The sequence below is a fragment of the Ascaphus truei genome, chromosome 5, assembly GCF_040206685.1.
Source record: "Ascaphus truei isolate aAscTru1 chromosome 5, aAscTru1.hap1, whole genome shotgun sequence".
Lineage (NCBI taxonomy): Eukaryota > Metazoa > Chordata > Amphibia > Anura > Ascaphidae > Ascaphus > Ascaphus truei.
Genome location: NC_134487.1, coordinates 290,908,279 through 290,930,624, shown reverse-complemented (window position 1 = coordinate 290,930,624; position 22,346 = coordinate 290,908,279). Strand labels below are relative to the sequence as shown.

The 22,346-nt window shown below is 44.7% G+C and overlaps 1 protein-coding gene across 8 annotated transcripts in view; it reads left to right on the top strand.

The window, feature by feature from the left end:
- The window catches only part of AGK (acylglycerol kinase), a 49,688-nt gene that overhangs the window by 24,288 nt on the left and 3,054 nt on the right, over positions 1 to 22,346 (top strand). For all 8 annotated transcript variants that reach the window (XM_075602623.1, XM_075602622.1, XM_075602620.1 and 5 more), the window contains 8 exons: positions 2,433 to 2,525; positions 4,510 to 4,542; positions 5,719 to 5,813; positions 10,192 to 10,261; positions 11,277 to 11,356; positions 13,983 to 14,040; positions 16,915 to 17,062; positions 20,956 to 21,053. In XM_075602623.1, the coding sequence (XP_075458738.1) occupies positions 2,433 to 2,525; positions 4,510 to 4,542; positions 5,719 to 5,813; positions 10,192 to 10,261; positions 11,277 to 11,356; positions 13,983 to 14,040; positions 16,915 to 17,062; positions 20,956 to 21,053 (675 nt within the window). The remainder of the gene's footprint in view (positions 1 to 2,432; positions 2,526 to 4,509; positions 4,543 to 5,718; positions 5,814 to 10,191; positions 10,262 to 11,276; positions 11,357 to 13,982; positions 14,041 to 16,914; positions 17,063 to 20,955; positions 21,054 to 22,346) is intronic.

Sequence of the window (22,346 nt, the reverse complement as noted above, 5' to 3'; positions counted from 1 at the left end):
ACACAAAGATGTAGGGACGGCTCCTTTTAAGTTAATTTTAAATGTTTTAAGATTTCTTTACCATACTGTACAGTAGGATATCTGTTTTTACCTCTAGCATTTTCCCTGCTCACGTTATTTTTTATTGTGTTTTTATTACTGAGAAATTAGCCTAAAACCCTAAAAGAATGTGGCTGCGAAGCCTCTCCCACTTAGTGATGTTAGTAGACCTCAAAGAATCTTGTCTGAGAGCAATAAGATAAGACCCTTTGTAGGCCTTATGGAAAACAGCTGTGACGCCTGATGGGATGGAGTTGACGTGGACACTATGGGTATTTAAAAAAAAAAATGAAGTCTAAAATGGCTAGAAAAAAAAATAAACGAGATTGGTAATCTGCTTTAGCAATGAGCTCACTTTTGGAATGGGTCATATTGAGTGAGGGATCTGCACCTATGGTCTATGCATACATGCCCCCATGGGGGAGGGGGGGGTTAGGAAATTGTTCTGGGCAGGTTCCGTCAGTCACAATATACCACCCCTCCCGATGGCAGAGAGCCACATTCCCCCAGAGACGGCGTACTGAACTTTTAAAGCACACAAGTGAGAATAAGTGGCGAACTGAGTCGAAGGCTGGAAGAGGACGGGGGGGGGGGGGGATTCAAAATGCAATCAAGTGGGGCGGATTAATTAGAGCAGCATGGTGTAACCTACCCAGACCAAAATTAGAAGCTCTTTTCAGCGTTGCTGCTTTGAATACTAACTAGGGGAGAGAATTTGTGAAACCCAAAATTCAAGCAGGAGTTTAACCTATTCAAGGTTAATTCAGTTTGATTAACCGTTGTTTAACCTATTCAGTTTAATTCCTATTCAGTTGGTCGTTTGTAGAGTTGTGCTAAAAACTTCCCATTCTTGTGTTAGGGCATTGGTGGCCAACTCCAGTCTTCAAGGGCCACCAAACTGACCAGGTTTTAAGGATTTCCCTGCTTCAGCACAGGTGGCTCAGTCTCTGACTCTGAGCCACCTGTGCTGAAGCAGGGATATCCTGAAGACCTGATCTGTTGGTGGCCCTTGAAGACGAGTTGGGCACCCCTGTGTTAGGACCTTTTAGTGAGTTGGATAACCGTGCTCCTATTTACAGATGAAGCCGTATTTCATTGTTACAGTATCTGGTGCAATGTATATGTTGAAATATGCTGTATGGCATTGTTACCAATAAATCCTATGGAAACTCTTGTCATATTCGGAGTTATACTTGGAGATATTGTGTTATCTTGGGTGATCATGTGACACCCTACATCTGTACTTATACTGTCTTTCACTGGAACTAAAACAAGACAGTCTTTTTTTTTTATAATAATGTATACCCCTTGGCTGGTCACTCGGACAGATACAGGGTTAACTGTACAGAATGTGCAGTCAGGATTGTGCCACAGAGGTGGCTGCACACCGTAGTTTGAAGTGTGTGCAGAATATATTGGAATAGACAGGTGTTCTGTATGCATGGGCCAGGTTTCAAAAGCTGTTCCCGAATTGCTGTGACAGCTTCGGATGAAGGGTGGTGATTAGCACCACGGCCGTTAATTACCAGGAAGCTATTTTCATTTGGCAGAATGTTGATTATGGTATAAAAATAGCAGTTTCCCTCGCGGAAGAGGTTGTGCGAATGAATGCACGTTACGCGGAAACATTGCTGGGAACAATGGGGTCGCTTTATGGAGGGGGAAAAAGGCTCTGGGCACCGAAACTTGGTCAGTAGTGATGCAGCAAATCGGCAGCAGATTTAGCGAAGGGGGAAAATACTCCATGCTTTCCAGGGTTTTTTCTTTCTTGGGGTGTAATGCTGGCAGCTAAAGAAAGAGAAAATATGCAGTCTCTTCGGTGTGTAAAGTCCAACAAGAAACGACCTATAGCACAATGGTAAAAACCTAGTGTGATCCGTGTCAAAAATGGACAATCTCCCACTCCAAAGGTTTGGAACTCGCAAGAAGTGTTCGTGATAATAGATGTAAAAACGTGGATAGAGGGAACGGGCTCCTGGATCTCCCCTCTGGCGCCCAAAGGGTCTCCTCCGCTGAGACTGCGAGCAAATGTGGAGAGGGAGATAAAGGAACAGCAAACAGGACGTAACACAATGTAATGAAGCTCTTTCAAAGGGTAGGGGTGGCCAACTCCAGTACGGTCATTATGACTGAGCCACCTGTGCTGAAGCAGGGATATCCTGAAAACCTCACCTGTTGGTGGCCTTTGAGGACTGGAGTTGGCCACCCCTTTTCAATCTTTTGAGTCCGCCACAGCACCACCACATAAAGGCACTTCTACTACTGATTGTTAAAATCAAATATGATTTCCCTGTGGGTTATAGGACATCATGCATAGAGTGTTGCAGCCATTCTATGGAGGCAGCATCGCTTCTGCGTGCCCAGCAAATTGACTTCTGACATCTCTCCCTCAGACAGATTTTGAAGGTCAAGCAAAAAAGCTACTGGAGGTGATGGAAAGCACTGATCTGATCATCGTGGCCGGGGGTGATGGGACCCTACAAGAGGTGAGAGATCAAATCTTTAACTCGCCTGGAGAAATATATAACTTTGTTTTTTTGTTTATATATCTATTTTTATTACTTGCTGCCAACCATGTGTGCGGTTTACTATACAGGCAAAACATGCAATGATGTATTTCTATTTATATAGCACCAATCATGTACACATTGATTTACAGAGATATATTATACATAATGCAGAGGAGATGGATGCATAAAGTATTAAAGAAAACAACGGGAGGAAGGAGTCCCTGGTCCCAAGAGCTTACACTCTAAAGATGACAGTGACAAGATATAACACTGGGAAATATGGTACAAAACAGGGATAAATGCACGAAATGTAGAAGTAAACACTGAGAAACTTCCGTGCTGCAGAGCTTGCAGGCATCTCTGCTCTTCATGCAGAAGGACCATTACAGGGTCAGAGCATGCTGGGAATGTGTGTGTCATTAATGACATTGGGATATAAGAGAGAGGATGAAGTGCATTGGAATCCATTACAGATCCCTCCGGCTTTTGCTAAAACATTACAAACCTGCCCTCTTCTTCCCATGGGGTTTTACACACCAGCATCCAGGAAGAGTTCAGGGTTACGGTGAGAAGAGTTAGTATCTGGTCCATATGCATTGCAGCTTCTCAAATATGCCCACTGTTATAAATGACTTCACAAACCCAGGATGTCTGCTCCCTGACTCCTGTTAAAAAACCCAAACGTCTCCATTTCCTCCCCCATTTTTTTTTTAATGCATAATTCTTTAAATATACATATTCAATTTGTATCATTTAGGGAAAACTTTTAAACAGGATACTGCTTATTCCATGTAAAGTGATTCTTTCAGTGCTGGATAAGCTGGTGGCCTCTGGCACGGAAGCGGTTAAGGTTGCTGAATATGTTGATATTGTTGTATTAGAAGTGCAGACGGATTGTAGGTTGTGATATGTTTTATGGGGTCGACATTAGGATTCTTAATAGGTGAATTTATAGTGTACAGAGCTTTGAACAACTCAGCTGTTTCTACTTCAGGTTAGATTAGAAGGGAAGATTAACGTGGCAAAAAAATCTATCGGGGTCTTGTGAATAAAGAAATAATTTACTGACCACGTAACTATCCATGTTGTGGGAAATGCCAGATTCTAAATAAGTGGTTGTTCCTGTCGTATAACAGTGAACTAAGGTAGCCATTTACATGTCATTTAATTGGTGTTATTTATTTAATGGAAGTTGGGTTATTTACGTAGCTGCTCCTCTAGGGCAGTTATTCCCCACAGGGGGTTTGCGGACCCCAAGGGGATCACCAAATAAATCTGTAATGGGGGATCCCAGGCAGTATAGTGGGTTCCTGAGCTCGTGTGGGGACTGCGCACCTAGGCCCCAAACTGCACCTTAGCGTGGGTAATATGGCTGTCAACTACAGAAGGACCTTCCAAAGTCTCTCCCCACAATGCTTTGCATCCACAGCAAGGGATTGTGTGGCGTGACTTTGGAGGTCTCCTGAGGAGGCTGTGCCACGCAGACAATGTGCTGGAATTGAGTGGTGCTATATGAATTTAACATTCTAATTCTTATAATAACCTGAAATGTCATCAGATGAATCATTCTGGTGCTTATTGTTTGAAACCTGACCTGGCTGGAATGGGAAAAGTCTCACTTGTACTGTACAGCAGCGAGCCTCAAATGCAGTCCCCAAGCCTCCCCAACAGGTCTGGTTTTCAGAATATCCCAGCTTCAGCACAGGTGGCTCAATCAGAGGCTCAGTCGATGATTGAGCCACCTGTGCTGTGGCAGGGATATGATTGAGCCACCTGTGCTGTGGCAGGGATATGATTGAGCCACCTGTGCTGAAGCAGGGATATCCTGAAAACCTGACCTGTTGAGAGGTCTTGAGGACTGGAATTTAGCGCCCTGCTGCCCTGGGAGGGCTGCTTGTTCTATTAGTAACCCGTCTCATGGAACAGAACGATAAGGAACGTTTTACATTGCTTCTTTCAGGTAGTCACAGGACTGCTCCGCAGAGCTGATGAGGTATGTGCCTCCTGCTTCTAGTTTTTGGAATATTTGATGCCGCGGTTAACGCCTGATGTCCGGCTGCTGTACACCCTGCAGGCGCGGCCGTACAATTCCTTCACCGCTCCCAGTTAGTAGCAAACCCCCTAAAAAAAACAGAAAAGAGGTCATCACATAACCAGATGGTTCAACCTTTTTTCTATCTAAATCTTTATATCGCCGGGCCAGCCATCCGCCAGTGGTTATTTTAACCTCCCAGGGAAGCAAAATTGCAGCAACCGAAATAGCGAGAATTTGACTACAGAAAAAAAAAAAATGACGTTGACTTTGTAGTGTTAAAAAGAGAGGAGACGTTTATTATTTCATGCTGAGTCGAGCAGATTGCATGCAACAAACTGTAGGGCGACCATATTATCCCAGTAAAAAAAACAGGACAACTGTCGCGCATGCACGAAAGGCCAGCGCCGACTGCGCATGCACGAACGACCCACACTGATCGCGCGTGCACGGGTTAAAGAGCCGGTCGCGCATGCGTCAATGGCAAATTAAAAAAAATGGGACTTTTTGGCAACTTTAAAAAAAAAAAGTTGTCGGGTTCCCCGGGACACAATCCCAAATCTGGTCACCCTAACTAAGTCACTGGTTGAGACGTGCGTAGCAGTCATTTTAATTTAGGTTTTAATCTCGTTTTTTAGGAATAAAATACAGTTAAAAAAATAAAAATCAATAGCGTGGGGGGGAAAACTGGAGGGGAAATTAGACACCTTATGGCACAGAAACCTTTACAAAATAAACATGCAGAAGGAAATGCACCCTTAGTGATGAAGGTGGATTCGTGGACTGATCATTTCTAAAGGAGTTTATTTTCATATCCTATCCGTATATATTCAATTAAAACGTAACGGCCTGGGGTGACTGCATCTAGTCTGTTTTGGGTGACGATAAAAAGAGCTCTTCCCTGAAACGTTGGTTAACAATGGAAGAGAAGGGTCTAAAGCAGGGGTGGCCAACTCTAGTCCTTAAGGGTATCCCTGCTTCAGCACAGGTGGCTGTTGACTGAGCCACTGATTTGAGCTACCTGTGCTGAAGCAGGGATATCCCTAATACCTGGCCTATTGGTGGCCCTTGAGGACTGGAGTTATTCACCTCTGGTTTATAGCCTCTCCAGGGCTGACCTTGTTTTTGTCTCTACAGGCAATCTTCAGTAAGATTCCTATTGGATTCATCCCCCTGGGAATGACGAACACCCTCAGCCGCACGCTATACCCACCGACTGACAACAAGGTCCAGTAAGTCAAGACTAGTAGAGGACCGTTTTCTTGCTGTCTCCATAACTTGCGCACCTCCTACCAATGGCGGTATTATGCTTCTATCTGAGTGTGGTCCTATATTGGGAGGGGCAGATCCTATTAAATTCCTCAACTGTGTAAAAATGGTGCGCTCAACTGGGTAGGAACCAAAGTCATGAGAACCAGTGTAAAAGTCACATTTTATTGAACCTGAGCGTGAGGCCGGTTATATGAAGGGAAGAGTGGTTAGGGAGGGTCTCTTCATGACATGTCGCTGGTTCTCCTCTTCAGTAGGCTATGAATGATTTCTGTGTGTGACACTGTCACCCATTATGTGACACAGAGGAACCAATTCCGAATGGCACAGGGCCTTTCATTTTTGTCATGATAGATCATAAATTCAACCGGCTTCGCAAACTTTCTCTTTCATTACGTTACTATGGAACACTGCAGTGGCTACATACAGTGAAGAACATTGGTGCACAAGTGTCAGATCCCAACAAAACAAATCTAATCCAGTGGATCCCAATCTTTTTTTAACTGGGCTTCGCAAAAGCAATAGTTTTGCCTTTGAGACCCCCAATTATGTATTCCACAGTCAAGGTAATTTAAAGCAATAGGGACTCCACATAGTGAAATAGATGTATAAATAATCAAGTCTTGTAGTATTTCCGCCCGAGGGTCCTGAGAAGACAATGAGGCCGCACACATGGCTGTAGCCCTAGACAATTCTAACTTGTGGGTCTCAGACACATTTTTATAGCCTTCAATTCTTTGAGCCTGACCACCTGACATGGCCTGCAGGGGAGAGTCCTGGCAGTCATTTGTTACTAACCCTTAGCTGTGGACAGTTATACAACCTGTGGTCTGGAAGAGAACAATTATTTTACCGTATTTCCTCGATTCTGACGCACTTTTTTTCACTCTTTACCATTTCTGAAATCGGGATGCGTCTTACAATCGATGTCATTGACAAATGGGAATGGTTCCTGTACCAATATGGCCACTAATGCGAGTCAACTGAGGATCACGTGATCTCCTACGTTGCGGCATGACGTTCCTAGAACGCCATGCTGCCAACCCTACCGACCGTAATGCATGGCAGGAGGCTGCTGTTGCCCTATATCAGGCTGAAGGTGCCTTCATTTAAGTTGTCATTGCCTGTGCATAGAAGGTATCCCTAATTGTCACTTAATGTCATCAAAAATACTTCTTTGCAGCATTGACAGTAAGTAAAAACATTTTTTTCTGTACATTTAATGTAGTGTTTCTTTCCCCCCCCCCCCCCCTGTAAATTGTTATTAAATCAATGGTGCGTCTTAGAATCAAGGAAATACGGTATTTCCAATGTAATAATGGAGTATAAAATGCTCAATAACCTTTCCCAGTAAATACTAGATTCATAGTAAAAATGCCATCGTATGTAGGATAACCTGGTCGGACCCATATGAAATGCAAAAAGCCTTTTTGGAACCTAAGAGGTGAATCAGTTGTCTGCTATTGGTCTTAAAGGTGTCCTATGAACTTCTGCTCTGAGGACCGAATAGTCACAGAACACAGATTTATAAATGCCACAACTAGGAGTGATATGAAACAAATACTATACACCGATAATTTATATTTCCTTTAGCCTATACTGTTAAGAATATACTGTTCCTTGTATAACCCTGCCATTTATGATCACGTATGCCATTTATTGACTGCCACAGGCAACAACCATATTTTTTTGACCTGTGAAAACAGAGGCTAGAAGTATCTGGGGGGTAAGGTATTAGTGTGGTACTGCTGGTTCACGTAAATACCGAACAAAAGAAAAGTTGAGTGCCTTTTGTAATAGTGATGGCCAATTCGTTAATACCTGTCGTTTATTAATACACTAGCTGAGAGACTCGGCGTTTCCCGGGATGTAATGTTCCTGCTCCTCTCTCTCTTCCCCTCCCTCTCTCTCCCTCTTCCCGTCTCCCCCCTCTGTTTGTCCCCCGTTCCCATCAATCCAGCCCCCCCCCCCCTTTACAGGTCCGGGCCCTCCCCGCCCCCCATTTACCGGTCCGGGCACCCACCCCCCTTTCCAGCTCTGTTCCCCCCTTCTTTCCAGCTTCATGCAGTGTGTGTGTCAGTGTGTCAGTGTGTGTGCGTCAGTGTGTGTGTGTGTGCGTCAGTGTGTGTGTGTGCGTCAGTGTGTGTGTGTGCGTCAGTCAGTCAGTGTGTGTGTGCGTCAGTCAGTGTGTGTGTGTGCGTCAGTCAGTGTGTGTGCGTCAGTCCGTGTGTGTGTGTGTGCGCGTCAGTCAGTGTGTGTGTGTGTGTGTGTGCGTCAGTCAGTGTGTGTGTGCGTCAGTCAGTGTGTGTGTGTGTGTGTGCGTCAGTCAGTGTGTGTGTGTGTGCGTCAGTCAGTGTGTGTGCGTGCGCGTAAGTCAGTGTGTGCGTGCGCGTCAGTCAGTGTGTGTGGGTGCGCGTCAGTCAGTGTGTGTGTGTGTGCGTCAGTCAGTGTGTGTGGGTGTGTGTGTGTGTGTGTGTGTGTGTGCGCGTGTCAGTCAGTGTGTCTGTGTGTGTGTTTGTGTGCGCGCGTCAGTCAGTGTGTGTGCGCGTGTGCGTCAGTCAGTGGGTGTGTGTGTGCATCAGTCAGTGGGGGTGTGTGTGTGCATCAGTCAGTGTGTGTGTGTGTGTGTGTGTGCGTCAGTGTGTGTGTGTGTGTGTGTGTGTGTGCGTCAGTCAGTGGGTGTGTGCGTCAGTCAGTGTGTGTGTGTATGCGCGCGCGCCAGTCTGTGTGTGCGTGTCAGTCCATGGGTGTGTGTGCGCTTCAGTCGATGTGTGTGTGCGCGCGTCAGACGATGTGTGTGTGTGTGTGTGTGTGCGGCAGTCAATGTGTCTGTGTGTGCGGCAGTCTGTCTGTGTTTGTGTGTCAGTCAGTGTGTGTGTGTGTGTTTCAGACAGGCAGTTCGTGTGTCAGTCAGTTTGTTGTTGTTTGCCCGCCCCCCCCTCTGCTTTTTCCTCTGCTCTGCCGCGAAGGGGGGGTGGTTATTGATAGCTGCTCGCGCTCCCGTCTTCCCGGCCTGGCCGCTGGTCCGGGGGGGGAGTGGGGGAGTCGATACCTGCTGGCACCACCTCGGCCGCGGGGGGGGGAGGGGGGCTTTGGTGATACCTGCTGGCACATCCCGGCGCTCCCGTTCCGGTCTCGGGTGGGGATGAGGAGGTACCTGACTGCTGGCGCTCCCGGTCCGGCCTCGGGTGGGGGGGGGGGGATGAGGAGGTACATGGCTGCTGGCGCTCCCGGCGGTAATATGTGAGGCGGCGGCGGCGGTTACTCGGTGGCGTGAGTTTTGCAGGAGGCGTCGTGTCGTGAGGTGGAGGAGGGGTGGCGTTTGAGGTGAGGCTGTGGCGCCGAGGAACGGGCAGCGTGGGTAGTGGTGAAGAGGCTGGGGTTTGCTGCGGGTGTGAGAGGGGGGGAAATGTGGGGAGAGGTGATGCGGCGGCACGGAGGAGCGGGCAGCGTTGGTAGCTGTGTCGGCGGTGGGTGAGCGTGACCAATGAGGCGTGCGGGGTGGGGCTAGTCCACGGACCAATCTGATTGGCCTTTGGGACAGCACATACAACGTTTTAAAAAATATAGATGTTAATTTGATTTTTTGCATACACTGAAATCAGTGAGATCAAGACAGAGTGACGTACCCTTTAAATGCTTGTTGAATAATAGTACACTTTCAGAGTTTTAATTGGCTTCTTGCTCTCTTTCTCCCTCCCTCCCTCCCTGACCTATACAGACATGAATTCCAGTCTGGTACTCCAGTCAAAACAAACTTCAGACAACTCAGTGATGATAACCTTTACTTTAAACGACTAATTGACATTGTAGGAAAGTACAATTAGAGGCAAACACTGAAAAGCAAAGTAGTCTTAAAAAGTGTTCAGCAATCGGTTTGAATAATTTCTGCATGGAAATTATATGGTACATGCATGAACATAAGGGGGCATCAAATGCAATACATAAGCAGATATTTTGTAACAGCGTGAAAATGTTAGTTGATTTAATGACTGCAGGTAGCATAAAAAAGGTCAAAATGACATTAAAAGTGGATTAAATCCAGAATTAGTTTTTACTTGGTTAGGTACCAGTCTGCCTCCCTGTGTTGGAGGTTGATGGACCCAATGTCTTTCTGTCACTTGTAATATCACCCTGTAGGGGGACGGACAGAATCGGGGACAGAAGTTCATTTGTCCCTGTGTATTTATGTCGGCCTGCAGTATTCCCCCGGTGAACGGTCTCTTCTGCCATTTGTTCTGACTTTTCTCCATCCTTCAATTGTGTCCTTCTTTCCCACAGTAGCGATAGGTTTGGCTTGTCCTTGACTTTCAACCCTTGACCTTCTGATCTACTTTTCAGACACATCTCAGAGGCGACACTTTCCATCCTGAAAGGGGAGACTGTTCCACTCGATGTTCTGGAGATAAAGGTGAGGGGTGAGCCCAGATTACCTAGGCTTCATGGCAAAGGGTCAGCAAATAAAATCTTTCAGTTCTTCAATGCCTTGCATTGCAGGCCACTCTGCCTGCTGCAGCACACATTACATTCTTAGTAGCAGATGGTAGAGGAGGCCCAGTCTCTGAACATACACTGCAGCTTTAATACTTTGTTTAAAAGCCACTTTGACATCACAATTTGCTCCTGAGTATGTCTGCAAGTATTTACCCGCCTTCACATATCCATTCTTTTAGAGGCAGCAAGATGCTCGAAGGAGATTGGAAAATATTTTATGTCCATCTAGTTCAGGGTGGTCTACTCCAGTCCTCAAGGACCACCAACAGGTCCCGTTTGAAGGATATCCCTGCTTGAGCACAGTTGGCTCAGTCTGAATGACGGAGCCACTAATTGAGCCACCTGTGCTGAAGCAGGGATATCCCTAAAACCTGACCTGTTGTTAGCCCTTGTGGACTGGAGTTGGCCACCTCATCCAATATGTATAGACCAATAATGATAAAAACACCTATGAGCACATTCACATCTCAGACAGGTCCCCAAACCTGCCTTACCCCATAATCACACAGCATACCCAGGGATGGCATGCAAGAAAGCACTCGTACTGCGTCACGTTTTGCTTTATATGCACTTTAGCGAAGATCCCTACAAGCTTATGCCTGCCGCGCTACACGCTAAGCCTGGGTTAAAGAAGTGCATGGACAGCAAACCTACCCAGGCAGCTGTTTAGTTTTTGGGTCTCCTCAATGTGGTTGCTGTCCTTGCATTGTGAAGCTGGCCGTTGCGTTTACAGGTATGTATGCCTGAAGGAGCGACCTAGGGAGTGAAGACACTGACTGATAACAATGACACTGACTTTGAAGCAGGGGAGCCTAGTTCAAATCCCAGTGTCAGCTCCTTGTGACCTGGAGCAAGTCACTTTATCTCTCTGTGCCAAAAACTTAGACTGTAAGCTCTGTGGTTCCTCACTTCTGTCTGCTCTCTTTCTGCAGGGAGAACAGGATCAGCCGGTGTTCGCAGTAAACGAATTAAGATGGGGATCCTACCGTGATGCTTCCTCAAAAGCCAGCAAGTAAACAGTGGGAACATTCAGAATATGGGGCTGTTGCTGAGAATACAGGGGACAATGCAGAAACATGAATACATAAGAAAGCCCAGGAATGAATGATTAGCAGTGTCGGGTAGAGAATTTGCAGGCAGCTATAACTTTCCCTCCCCTGTTAGTGGCTAGCACCTGTAACATCGCGTTCCCTACATGTCATTTATCTTCACATACAGTTATATTTACCCCTGCGTGCATTCTGCAGTGCAAGTCTGTGTTCAATCACAGCACTTGCTCACATCACTCTCTTCTAAATCGCAAAGTAACAGCAGGCATGGGCTCCTTGTCCAACTTATTTGCATATTTTCTCCCTGCAGAACTATTGCATCCCAAATGTTTATACCCACCTAGTGTCAATGTCACACCTGCACAGATAACCGGCATCAACTTTGGAAAATTGGACCTAATCCTGAACCTTCACAGAGAGGGCCAATATTTCTTCCTGACCCTGCACATAAAAACAAACAGGAATAACCCTACATCTAAATGCGTCCTAAAGCACTCAGACTCCTAAGGGGAATGAAAAAGAAATCTTCAATATGTGGGCAACCATTGATAAAGTTAAAATCGATAATGCCAAAAATGTATTTATTACATAATACAAAAAAACATTTAGAGCAGTGTTTTTTTAACCTTTATTTGGTTAAGGAACCCTATAATTATATTTGCGAAATTCTGCGGTGCCCCAACCCTCTCTAATAACGTCTGAGATCCGATGCATTGTAAGGAACCCCGACCCTCTCAAATAGCGCGTCTGAAATCAGATGCATTGTAAGGAACCCCAACCCTCTCTAGTCGCGCGTCTGAGATCAGATGCATTGTAAGGAACCCCAACCCTATCTAATAGCGCATCTGATATCTGATGCATTGTAAGGAACCCCAACCCTCTCTAATAGCGTGTCTGAGATCAGATGCATTGTAAGGAACCCCAACCCTCTCTAATAGCGCATCTGATATCTGATGCATTGTAAGGAACCCCAACCCTCTCTAATAAGGCGTCTGAGATCAGATGCATTGTTAATTCTTCTGCATTTGGTACCATTTTAAATGACCTGGAAATTACAGGGAACCCTTTAAGTAGGCCCAAGTAACCCAAGGGCATCTAGGAACCCCTGTTGAAAAACACTGATCTAGAGGAAAACGTTGATTATTACATATCTTTGCCTTGCGGTCCGGTATGCGATTTTGTTTTTACTTGTGTTTTAACTTGCTCCTCTAGGTGTTTTTTGTATTATGTAACAGATCGCTCTTAGGAGTCCATGTGCTTTAATATACTATTCCGTGGGTGGCTGGCCAACTCCAGTCCTCAAGACCCATCAACAGGTCAGATATTGGGTATATCCCTGCTTCAGCCCAGGTGGCTCAGTCATAATGACAGAGCTACTGATTGTGTCGCCTGTCCTGAAGCAGGGATATACCCAATACCCTACCTGTTGATGGCTCTTGAGGACTGGAGTTGGCTGCTCCTGGTATTATTCATCTTCAGTGGAGTACCCCTACTTTACTTTGTTCCTTATATACTATAACTATATATATATATATATATATATATATATATATGCAAATATAGCTGTGTGCTCATCTGCATGTCTTAGGCAGGTCTGCAACCCCGCCTTTCCCCATTATCACCCAGCATACAGCACTTCCACTGCAGCAAGGGATTCTGAGAGATGACATGCAAATGAGCACACAGTGTCACTTTTTGCCTCAATAACCATTTTTAACATGGTTCCCTATAGGCTTAAGCTTGCTGCATGGTCACAGCTTTGAGCACAGCCAGGGTTAAGGTGCATACCCAGAAAACCACCCACAGACAGCTGTTTCGACCTTGATGGGTCTCATCAGTGTGGGGTTGATTTTACTGGGAATGCAAGAGATATATATATATATACTATAACTATATGGATTGATTTGTCCTGTTCACTATACAGCAGCATTTCCCGAACTTTTTTTTTTTTCTGTGGCCCGGTTTTTATACTTCTCCTTCGTGACCCACTAAAATAGTGAGCGTCCGTCCCGCGCGCTGGGACACACTGACACCACAACGCGACTGCGTGACTTCCGGGTGTTGCGTGTTCTCGCGATACCAGGATCCTTCAGTCTCCCACGTCACCGCACCTCAAAATGTTTCCCAATGAAACTGACTGAATGTAATACTACGGGGCTTCAACTGGCGACCAGATCGCAAGGCGCGCGTCTCTCCCGCCGCCGCACAGCCTCGCCATTGGTTGGGCTACTTTGCCCCAAACAACGAGACTCCGAAATGGCGCGGTGAGGCGCGGACGCGGATGGAGTGCGTCGTTCGTCTTGATTAATTGAATTATTTATTCAATAGTCCCGATTCAACGTTATTTACTTGTATTTTAGAGTTTCGGGAAAAAACGACAACCCAAAAATTAAACCTCTAGGTTTTTGAGAGTTTTTTTTAGGTGAACCGGCATTTTGCTTTCGTGGCCCGGTGCCGGGTTGCGACCAACCATCTGGGAAACGCTGCTATACAGAATGCTCTGGTGGTTGTGTGCTCTTTATTTGAGTTTAGTTGAGTTGAGTGTTCCTGTATTTCTTCCTGCACATTCACCTTTTGTTCTGGTTACAGATATTGGTACCTCGGGCCCTTAAAGACCAGAGCTGCTCACATATTCAGTACACTTCAGGTAATATTGAGTATCTGCTGTTCTGGGAGTGGTCTCTGTGACTTCCCAAGCTCTTTATCACCTCGCTGCACGATACAGAGCAGAAACGTGGTGTCCACAGACCACCAGAAGAAAGCGTGGCCTTCACTTTGTCCTAACGATCACGTTTCTTGTGTAGTGATGCCGTGGGCATAGCACCATGTAAGAAATACCGCCTTTATTTCACGTTCTTTGGGACACGTAACAAAAAAAAAACACACACACAAGTGAATATACAAATATTGTGTTAATGTTAAAATCGGCCTACTGTAGTTATTACAAGAATTACAAATGACATGTTGCACAATAATGCATATTACCAGTAGTCCTCTGGGAAGATGAAACCATTTCTCCTCGTATCCTCCTGCACATGTCTTTGGTGTTCTTGAAGCATCTTCTCCCTCTTGAGCGTCTCTTCTCTTCTATCTAGCGTTACCTAGATTTTTTTTTTGCTAGTTTTGGACTCCCTTTCCCTGCACATTTCCATGTATACGATTTTTATTGGCCAAAGAGAATCTACTCAATCACACCATTTCCAAGCTACACGGACAACTGAAAGAGAGAGGACAAAGTTCGCTGAACCAGTGCTACCAAGTACTGGGCTAAACAGCATGGGAATAAAGCTGTAATAAATTCTATGGGAGAGACCCTGTGAGTGTAGAAATGGCAGTGGGTGAGAGTGATGTGATCTTCTGACTTCAAAGCTCAGTAATGGGGGTATGGAAAAGCCTGTGTATTGCGGGTACTGTACTAAGTGAGAGGAAAGGCAGAATCCCTATATTGTGGCACTAAGCGAGTACACCCTAATTAAAACTTAATATTTATTATATAATCTTAAAATGAAACTGTTTGGAGTAACCATAAATGCGGGACAAATTGTTAATTAAAATAGTAAAAGACCGGAGAGGTGGGGTAGTACATAGGGTAATTATATATAAACCCTATTGTCTGTCTATTTAACCCTTTGATGGTTTATAAGTGTAGGAGAAGTGTCACACAGGTAAGTATGGTAAGGATATTATTATATCACTAGTCCCTTGCAATCAAATCCTAAATAAAGGCTGAATGGGGATAGCCATAAACTTACATAGAGTAAGAGGGGGGATAAATGAATCCTAGCTGTATAGATGAATATCTAAGTCTAGAGCAGCCGTGTATATAGCCCTAGCTCTATCTAGGTAGCTAACCTCTTACTAAATGAATATGGACACAAACACTTTATTAAAATGAACTGACACTAAAGTCTGGGTGCTCTTGCTACCCACGAAGGCAGTCTACGAAGCACCCAGAAAGCACACAAGCCCCCGATGAAGCCCGTCACGGTGAAACGTACGTAGGGTACGTCTGACGTCACCATCACGTGACGTCGGCTCATCGTAGTGGTGAGGGCTTGTGTGCTTTCTGGGTGCTTCGTAGACTGCATTCGTGGGCACGTATGTATGTATATATTGTTGAAATTGCAAACTCAAATCTCTACAACTGCACCTAGCAATGTTCCCCAAATGTATAATAACTCAGCGGCACAGAAGGGAAAGCGTGAGATGCAGGGCTAACGGGCTCCACTCCATAACACACACTCCCTGATGGAAGATACATCATGCCGCCTTTCCAGTGAGTGGGACATTTTTACTCAGCTTTGTTACTTCATAAGACATTTTCGGTAGTTGGAAAACAACTTACAGCCCATTTACTTTAATGGCTTATAAAGGGCCATGTATTACCCAGCTGTGCTTGAAGGTGCCTTCTGGAGTAGCGCTGGTTAGTCGACATGGACCACAATGCATTACAGTTTTGTTACAGGCTCTTGCAGAACTGTGGAAAGACTTCCCGTAGCAATTCCAACAGGAATGAGGCGCAATGTGGATGTATTTCCAAACCTCACATGGTTGGATATTTTGTGAAAGTCCCTGAAAATGTTATTTTTAACATTGATATGTAGCCCGGGACATTTTCACAATGAAATAAATTATCCGGATGCAGAAGTAAAAAATGAACATGCAATTAGTAAAGACAAAGATCTATTTTTGAACAAAGTGGGTGTTTTTAGTCCTTATGACTATCTGCTACTCTATTCTTCTATCTTCTGCACTAAAATGAAACTTGTACAGCAGTTAGATGCCCTTACACAGACCACTCTGGTAGAACAAAAGGAGTTAATAAGGTTCTTTGATGTGATCCCTGACGCACCACTGCGTTGTTAATTTAAGCGACACCGCCGCCACGAGTGGAACCGTTCCAGCTTTATCCAATGATACAAAAACCATACTGGATCAGCACTCAAAGAGTAAACCAAAGAAAATGAAGAACTTACGTTTTACTTTCGGTCTCACCAAGTTTATTCTTTAATGTTTAAAAAAAAAACAGGAATACAGAAAATTCAGCACACAGGGAGAGGAGAAGTTAGCCGACACACACTGTTATATGTACACAATAGAGCAACGTTTCAAGGTCTCCCGACCCATTCGTCAGCCTTGCATCTTACGGTATAGATCAGGGGGCGAGATATTTGTGGGGGGCGGCAGTTAGAGGCCCCCACGCTCTTCAGCGCGAGGCCTCTGTAACTCGCCAAATTCTGTCGGGTTCGGGTGACGTTTCGCCAGGGCAACGCAGCGTCAAATTACGCCACGGGGTCATGTAAGGTGATGTCCCATAAACCCGCGGTGTCATTTGATGCCGGATTAAAGGTAAGGTGGGGCGCGACACGGGGAGAGCAGGCAGGGGGGCGCGGCGCAGAAAGTTTGCGCACCCCTGGTATAGATACAGGATCACAGCACCTAAGCTGTATATATATATATTTTATAGCTTTATCCAGTGAGTCACTCTGTGCCTTCATTCTAATTTATTGTCATTATGCAGCAATGGCCACAGAGGCATGAGGCGTCCATCCTGTACCTGGGACCCACAGAAAGACCCCCAGAAGAGCTTGATCAGAAGCCTACTCGCCCCCCTCTGTATATCCGGATATACAGGAGGCTCGCTCTGTACTGGTCAACTCCTAAAGTTGGTAAGCGCCCGCCCCTTTGCAGACTTATTTATGTTTGCTGTATTGCTGCCAGTGTAATAATAACAAGGTGTTGTCCTTGTACAGCCCTGTCAGTGTATCAGTGCGGTGCAGAGAATTTTCTGACACAAATCCCGAGCTTTAGTGACTTATCCAAGGTCAGAGAGAACCAACTCTGAGATTCAACCCACAGTGCCCACTTCAAAAGTCATTGGGCCGTGACGACATTGCACATGGTAACATACTATACTTGGCTCTGGTCCTCCGTATGTATTTATCTTTATTTGTATAGCGTCATCCATGTACGTAGCGCTTTACAGCAGTAATAGGCGCATCAAATTAATATGGGATGTAATACATCATGGGATTAAGCTCTTCAAACACAAAAGTAAACATTAGGGAGAGGAGTACCTGCCCTGCAGAGCTTACAATCAAAGTGATTTATAGGGAGAACATAGAGACAGTAGGAAGGTAAGTGCATATGAGGGTGAGTACTTGGGAGCTACTGAAATACCTAATTCACAAGGTGAGTTTTGAGACTGGCCTTGAAGGTGGTGCGAGAAGGGAAGATCATTCCCCCAGTGAGAGGTTTCAGATGGGAAATGGCGTCAGATACATAATGAGTAGACAGAAGACATCCTTGAGCAGGACAAGTTGGGGTACGACGAGGAAATAGGGCTGAGATATAAGGAGGGGCAAAGACGTCTGCATAGCCTTGAAAGAGAAAAGGTGAATGTTGTAAGTAATACAGGATTTCATAGGACGCCAGCAGGGGAGAAGCATAGACAGATTTAGGAGAGAGTAAACGGCATTTAGGATCAATTGTAGGGGTGAGAGGCAGGAAGGCCGGATAGTATAAAGGTCCAATAGTCAAGACGGAAGAGAATGACGGCACAGCTTAAAGTGTAAGCAATAGAGCGACAGAGGAAAGGGCGTATTAGCATTGTTACGGAGGAAAAAAAACTCCAAGTTTTAGCGACCATAGCAATCTGCAAGGAGAATATGAGGGAGGAATGAATTGTGACACCTACTGAATGTATGGTAGTGCTATTAAAAGTAAAGTGTAATCCGACAGAGGGATTAATAGAGTAAGAGGGGGTGTTAGGTGTTGGCAAAATAGACACTAAAGGTACGATAGAAAAGTGAAGAAGAGATCCAGGATAGAGATTTATGACAGATACCTCGAGTATGGAGAATTTGAGGGAGCAGAGGGTGGTCCACAGTATCAAATGCAGTAGGGAGGTCGAGTAATATAAGAAGGATATAAGAACTTAAGTATTTGGCAGCATGAAGGTCATTAGCTACAGTGCTTTTGGTTGCGTTTGTTTCAGTGGAGTGAGCTGTGGGGAAACCAGATTGTACAGGGTCTAGGAGAGTACAGTATTTGAGTTTAGAAAATGATCAAGCGAGGGAGAGCAAGTCCTTCAAGTAATTTGGAGGCTGGTAGGGTCCAGGTGGTATTTCTGAGAATAGGTGTAACTATTACATGTTTGAAGCAGGTGGAAAGGTAGAGCAGAGGGAGTTGTTGAAAATGCATACATTTATTTTAATTATTTATTTATAAAGATGTTTTACCAGGTAATCTATTGAGAGTTACCTCTCGTTTTCAAGTATGTCCAAGGCACAGAGTTATGGCGAACGGCCGGATTCGTTGCTGAACCTTGGCACTGTGAACAGTCTTTAGGAGTCAGATCTCAGGTGATAAGTGCTGCATGTGGTAGGGGTCAGGAATTTGTTCAAAGAGTATTTGAAGGCAAGACAGGAAAAATGTACTTTTTGTCTGGACTCAAGGGATAGCGAATCTAGTTCTTGGAGCATTTTGCAGTGGGTATCTACTGGGTATCTACTTTGATAAGGGGAGTTAGGGGTGTTGTACCGTTTAGTATGTCCCCATAGTTTAGAATTGGCATTAGCATCAGTTGTGCGATGTGCTTTCTGACCAGCGATCTTAGGGAGGATTAAGTACACCTAGTTTGGCATAGGTTTTTTATGTCAGTGTATCAATATTCAACCCAAATGTTTAATGGGAGTCAAACTATATGTCCAGATATTTAAAACTAGTGACAGGGGCTAGGATGGTGTTAGAGTTGGTTCTGATCTGTAGTTCAGTCGTTGGGAGCTTTAGAAATGTAGCCTTAGTCCCAAACACCATCGTTATGGTTTTGAATGTGTATAAAAACAGTTTGTTTTGGTAAATCGAATATTCAAGTCTTAAAAAATCTGAAGTACGTGTCCAAGGTCAGAGAGCCTAGGGCTGTGTGCATAAAAGACTGTGTCATCCGCATGCATGTGCATTGAAGCTGCCTTACAAGCGGTAGAGAAATCATTAATGAAGACCTGAAAAGAGTGGGAGCCCCAGAACCAGAGCTTTGCGAGACAATGGGTGACATCCAAGGGATTTGAGTTAAATCCCAAGAGACACACATTGGGATCTACCTGATAGGTATAAATGAAATCAGTTTAAAGCATGTTCCCTATTGCAGAGCACTGGAGCTTGTTTAACAAGATAACATGATCAACAGTATCAAAAGCCTTTGCACAATCTAGGAATATTGCACCAGCAAGTTGTCGCAGTTCCATTCTACACTGTATCTCATTGCAAACTTTTAAGAGGGTAGTTACCGTGGAGCGGTTGGGCGAAAGCCGGAATAGAATTGGCTAAGGAAATTTGTCTTGGTATAGTAATCGTTTAATTGGCAGTGGACACATTTTTCCATGACTTTGGATAGTATTGGGAGATTGGGCTGTAGTTGGAGACAATGTTTGTGTCCCCATTTGTAAAAACTGGGACAACTCTGGCAGTTTTCCAGTTCTGTGGGATATAATGTGGATGTGTAGGGATGAGCGTGAAAGCAAGAGGTTTGAGGGAATGGGTTGAAGATGGCAAGTTGTAGAGTGAGGAGGCGAGCAACAGATACATTTCCTCCTCTTTAATGAGGGAGAAAGAGGCAAGGGCGCAGGAGGTGCTAGGAAGAGGGAGGTGTGAAATGAGCAGGATACAGAGGGGATACTTTAGCCAATGGATTCCACCTTTGCTTCGAAATAAATTAATAATTCTTCCTCACATTATACTGATCTTTAGGGAAACTTCAAGATTCGATTATTTTTGAGCAAATGCTATAATGGAAGCATTAATAATTTATTACCAACTCTGCAGTTTCAGTGTTGTGGTCTTGCGAACTGTGTGTTTTTGTGACATACAGTACAGGTCGAGCGGACTTTGTTTTGTGTGGTGTTACAAATCGTGTAATAAATGCCTTACTGAATCGTCTGTAGGTCCCTGGATTAAAAGAAGGCTTTTGCAATGTTTCTTTGTAGCCTCAAAAAAATGAATGTAATGTTTTTAAAGCAGGGGGTGGCCAATTCCAGTCCTCAAGAGCCACTAACTGGTCAGGTTTTCAGGATATCCCTGCTTCAGCACAGGCGGCTCAGTCTTCGACTGCGCCATTGATTCAGCCACCTGTTCTGAAGCAGGGATATCCTGAAAACTTCACCTGTGATGGACCTTGGGGACTGGCGTTGGCCACCCCTGCTTTAAAGTATATTAAGAACAAAGTTGTATAATGAAGAATCGTTGTAACCTGTCACATGGGATATCAATGACTAAAGTCTGACGGTTGCAAAACGGGAGCAAAAACAATGAAAGAGCATCGTATTTCTAAAACAAAATCCTATTCAAAGCAATTTACGTTGTTTCCCAAAGATTTTCAAATCCATCATTTAAGGATTGTTTTGTATGTCTTACGTATTTCCTGTTAATATTAACCCCAGAGGCACAGGATAAGCTTGGAAATAGGTTCTCCACTGTGTGAAACCGGTGGTGAAGCCATAAGTTGACACAGGCACTTTGTACCCATTAGGCGTGAGTCTAACCTACTCGTCTATGTATTTTACAGAGGTTCCTGTAGAGGAAACCCCAGAGCCCTGGGAGGAGGCCCATATCTCTGCCGTAGAGTTCTCCATTACCACCCAGAACCATCGGCCAGACCTCGCGGTAAGTTAGAGAACGAAGAATGGGGACAGCATTTCACTCTCAGAGTGTGACGATTAGACTCTCAGGTCTAGATTCGCTAAACTACGTTACACTAGCGTTACTATCACACCGTTAAAAATATCAGAAGTATCATATTCAGTAATGATTATTGCTATATGGGTGGTGCTAAAAATCAGTGCTAACTATGAGATAAGTAACGCCAACATTAAAACAGGTGTTATAGAGAGAGACACGTGTGTGTGTGTGTGTGTGTGTGTGTGTGTGTGTGTGTGTGTGTGTGTGTGTGTGTGTGTGTGTGTGTGTGTGTGTGTGTGTGTGTGTGTGTGTGTGTGTGTGTGTGTGTGTGTGTGTGTGTGTGTGTGTGTGTATTTTTATTATTTATTTTACTATGTTCTACCATAGAGTAACACAACGATATTTATTTTAAAAAAAAAAATGCCCAAAGGGGTTAAAGATGCTTGCATACCTAGGCCTTCTTTCCCTTCTGACAGAACCTATGTAGCCTGACTGGCATTCATGGGGTTGATGACCACTATGTTTATTGTGAATTGGGGTAGTTGCCCCTGGGTGGGTGGTTAGGCCCTTCAGCGGGGGGAGAGGTGGAAGTTGACCTCCTTGTTTGCCACAGGGGTTAGTTGGGAATTGCCAAGTGATACCTTACTACCCTCCTTGGTATACAACAAGGTTTTTAGTGTTAAGGGATATATTATGCCCTTAGACCGCAGTAGCCATCTAGTCATGGGTTGCTCATGACTTTGGCCACCTTGGGTTACTAAGGGGTTAATATATTAAACAGTAGTTCCATGTTTATGTAATATATTTGGTATCACCTATTCTAGGTCGGTTTAAGTTCTGTTGCATATACGTGTATAATGGTGATTATACACACAAGCAAGATAGGTCTAACGCCAGCCTGGGGTAGAGGAGAAAAATGGTTGACGGTTGGTCGATATCTAGAGTTAGCGCTCATAAATAATTAATTCAGCGTTGCATTTGCATGTTCTGAGAGGTAACACTGCCTCCAAAATATCGCGGCAGCAAAATGCACGTTGTTACTGCTTTAAAACGCACAGTGTGGCTTTAGTGAATAGCCCGATGAAAGATTGGGGTTACATACCGCTAACGGCACTTTTTCCATGTATGGGAGTGATCGCCGGTCCCAGATTTCTTACAGTTCTGAGACAGAGTTAAAATCTCTTGCTAAAGGTCATAAGCAGAGCTGAGACTTAACACCAGTAAGATTCCCCTTCATCTTCTGTGTGAAGAGGGGTCCCACATATTATCCTTCCATAT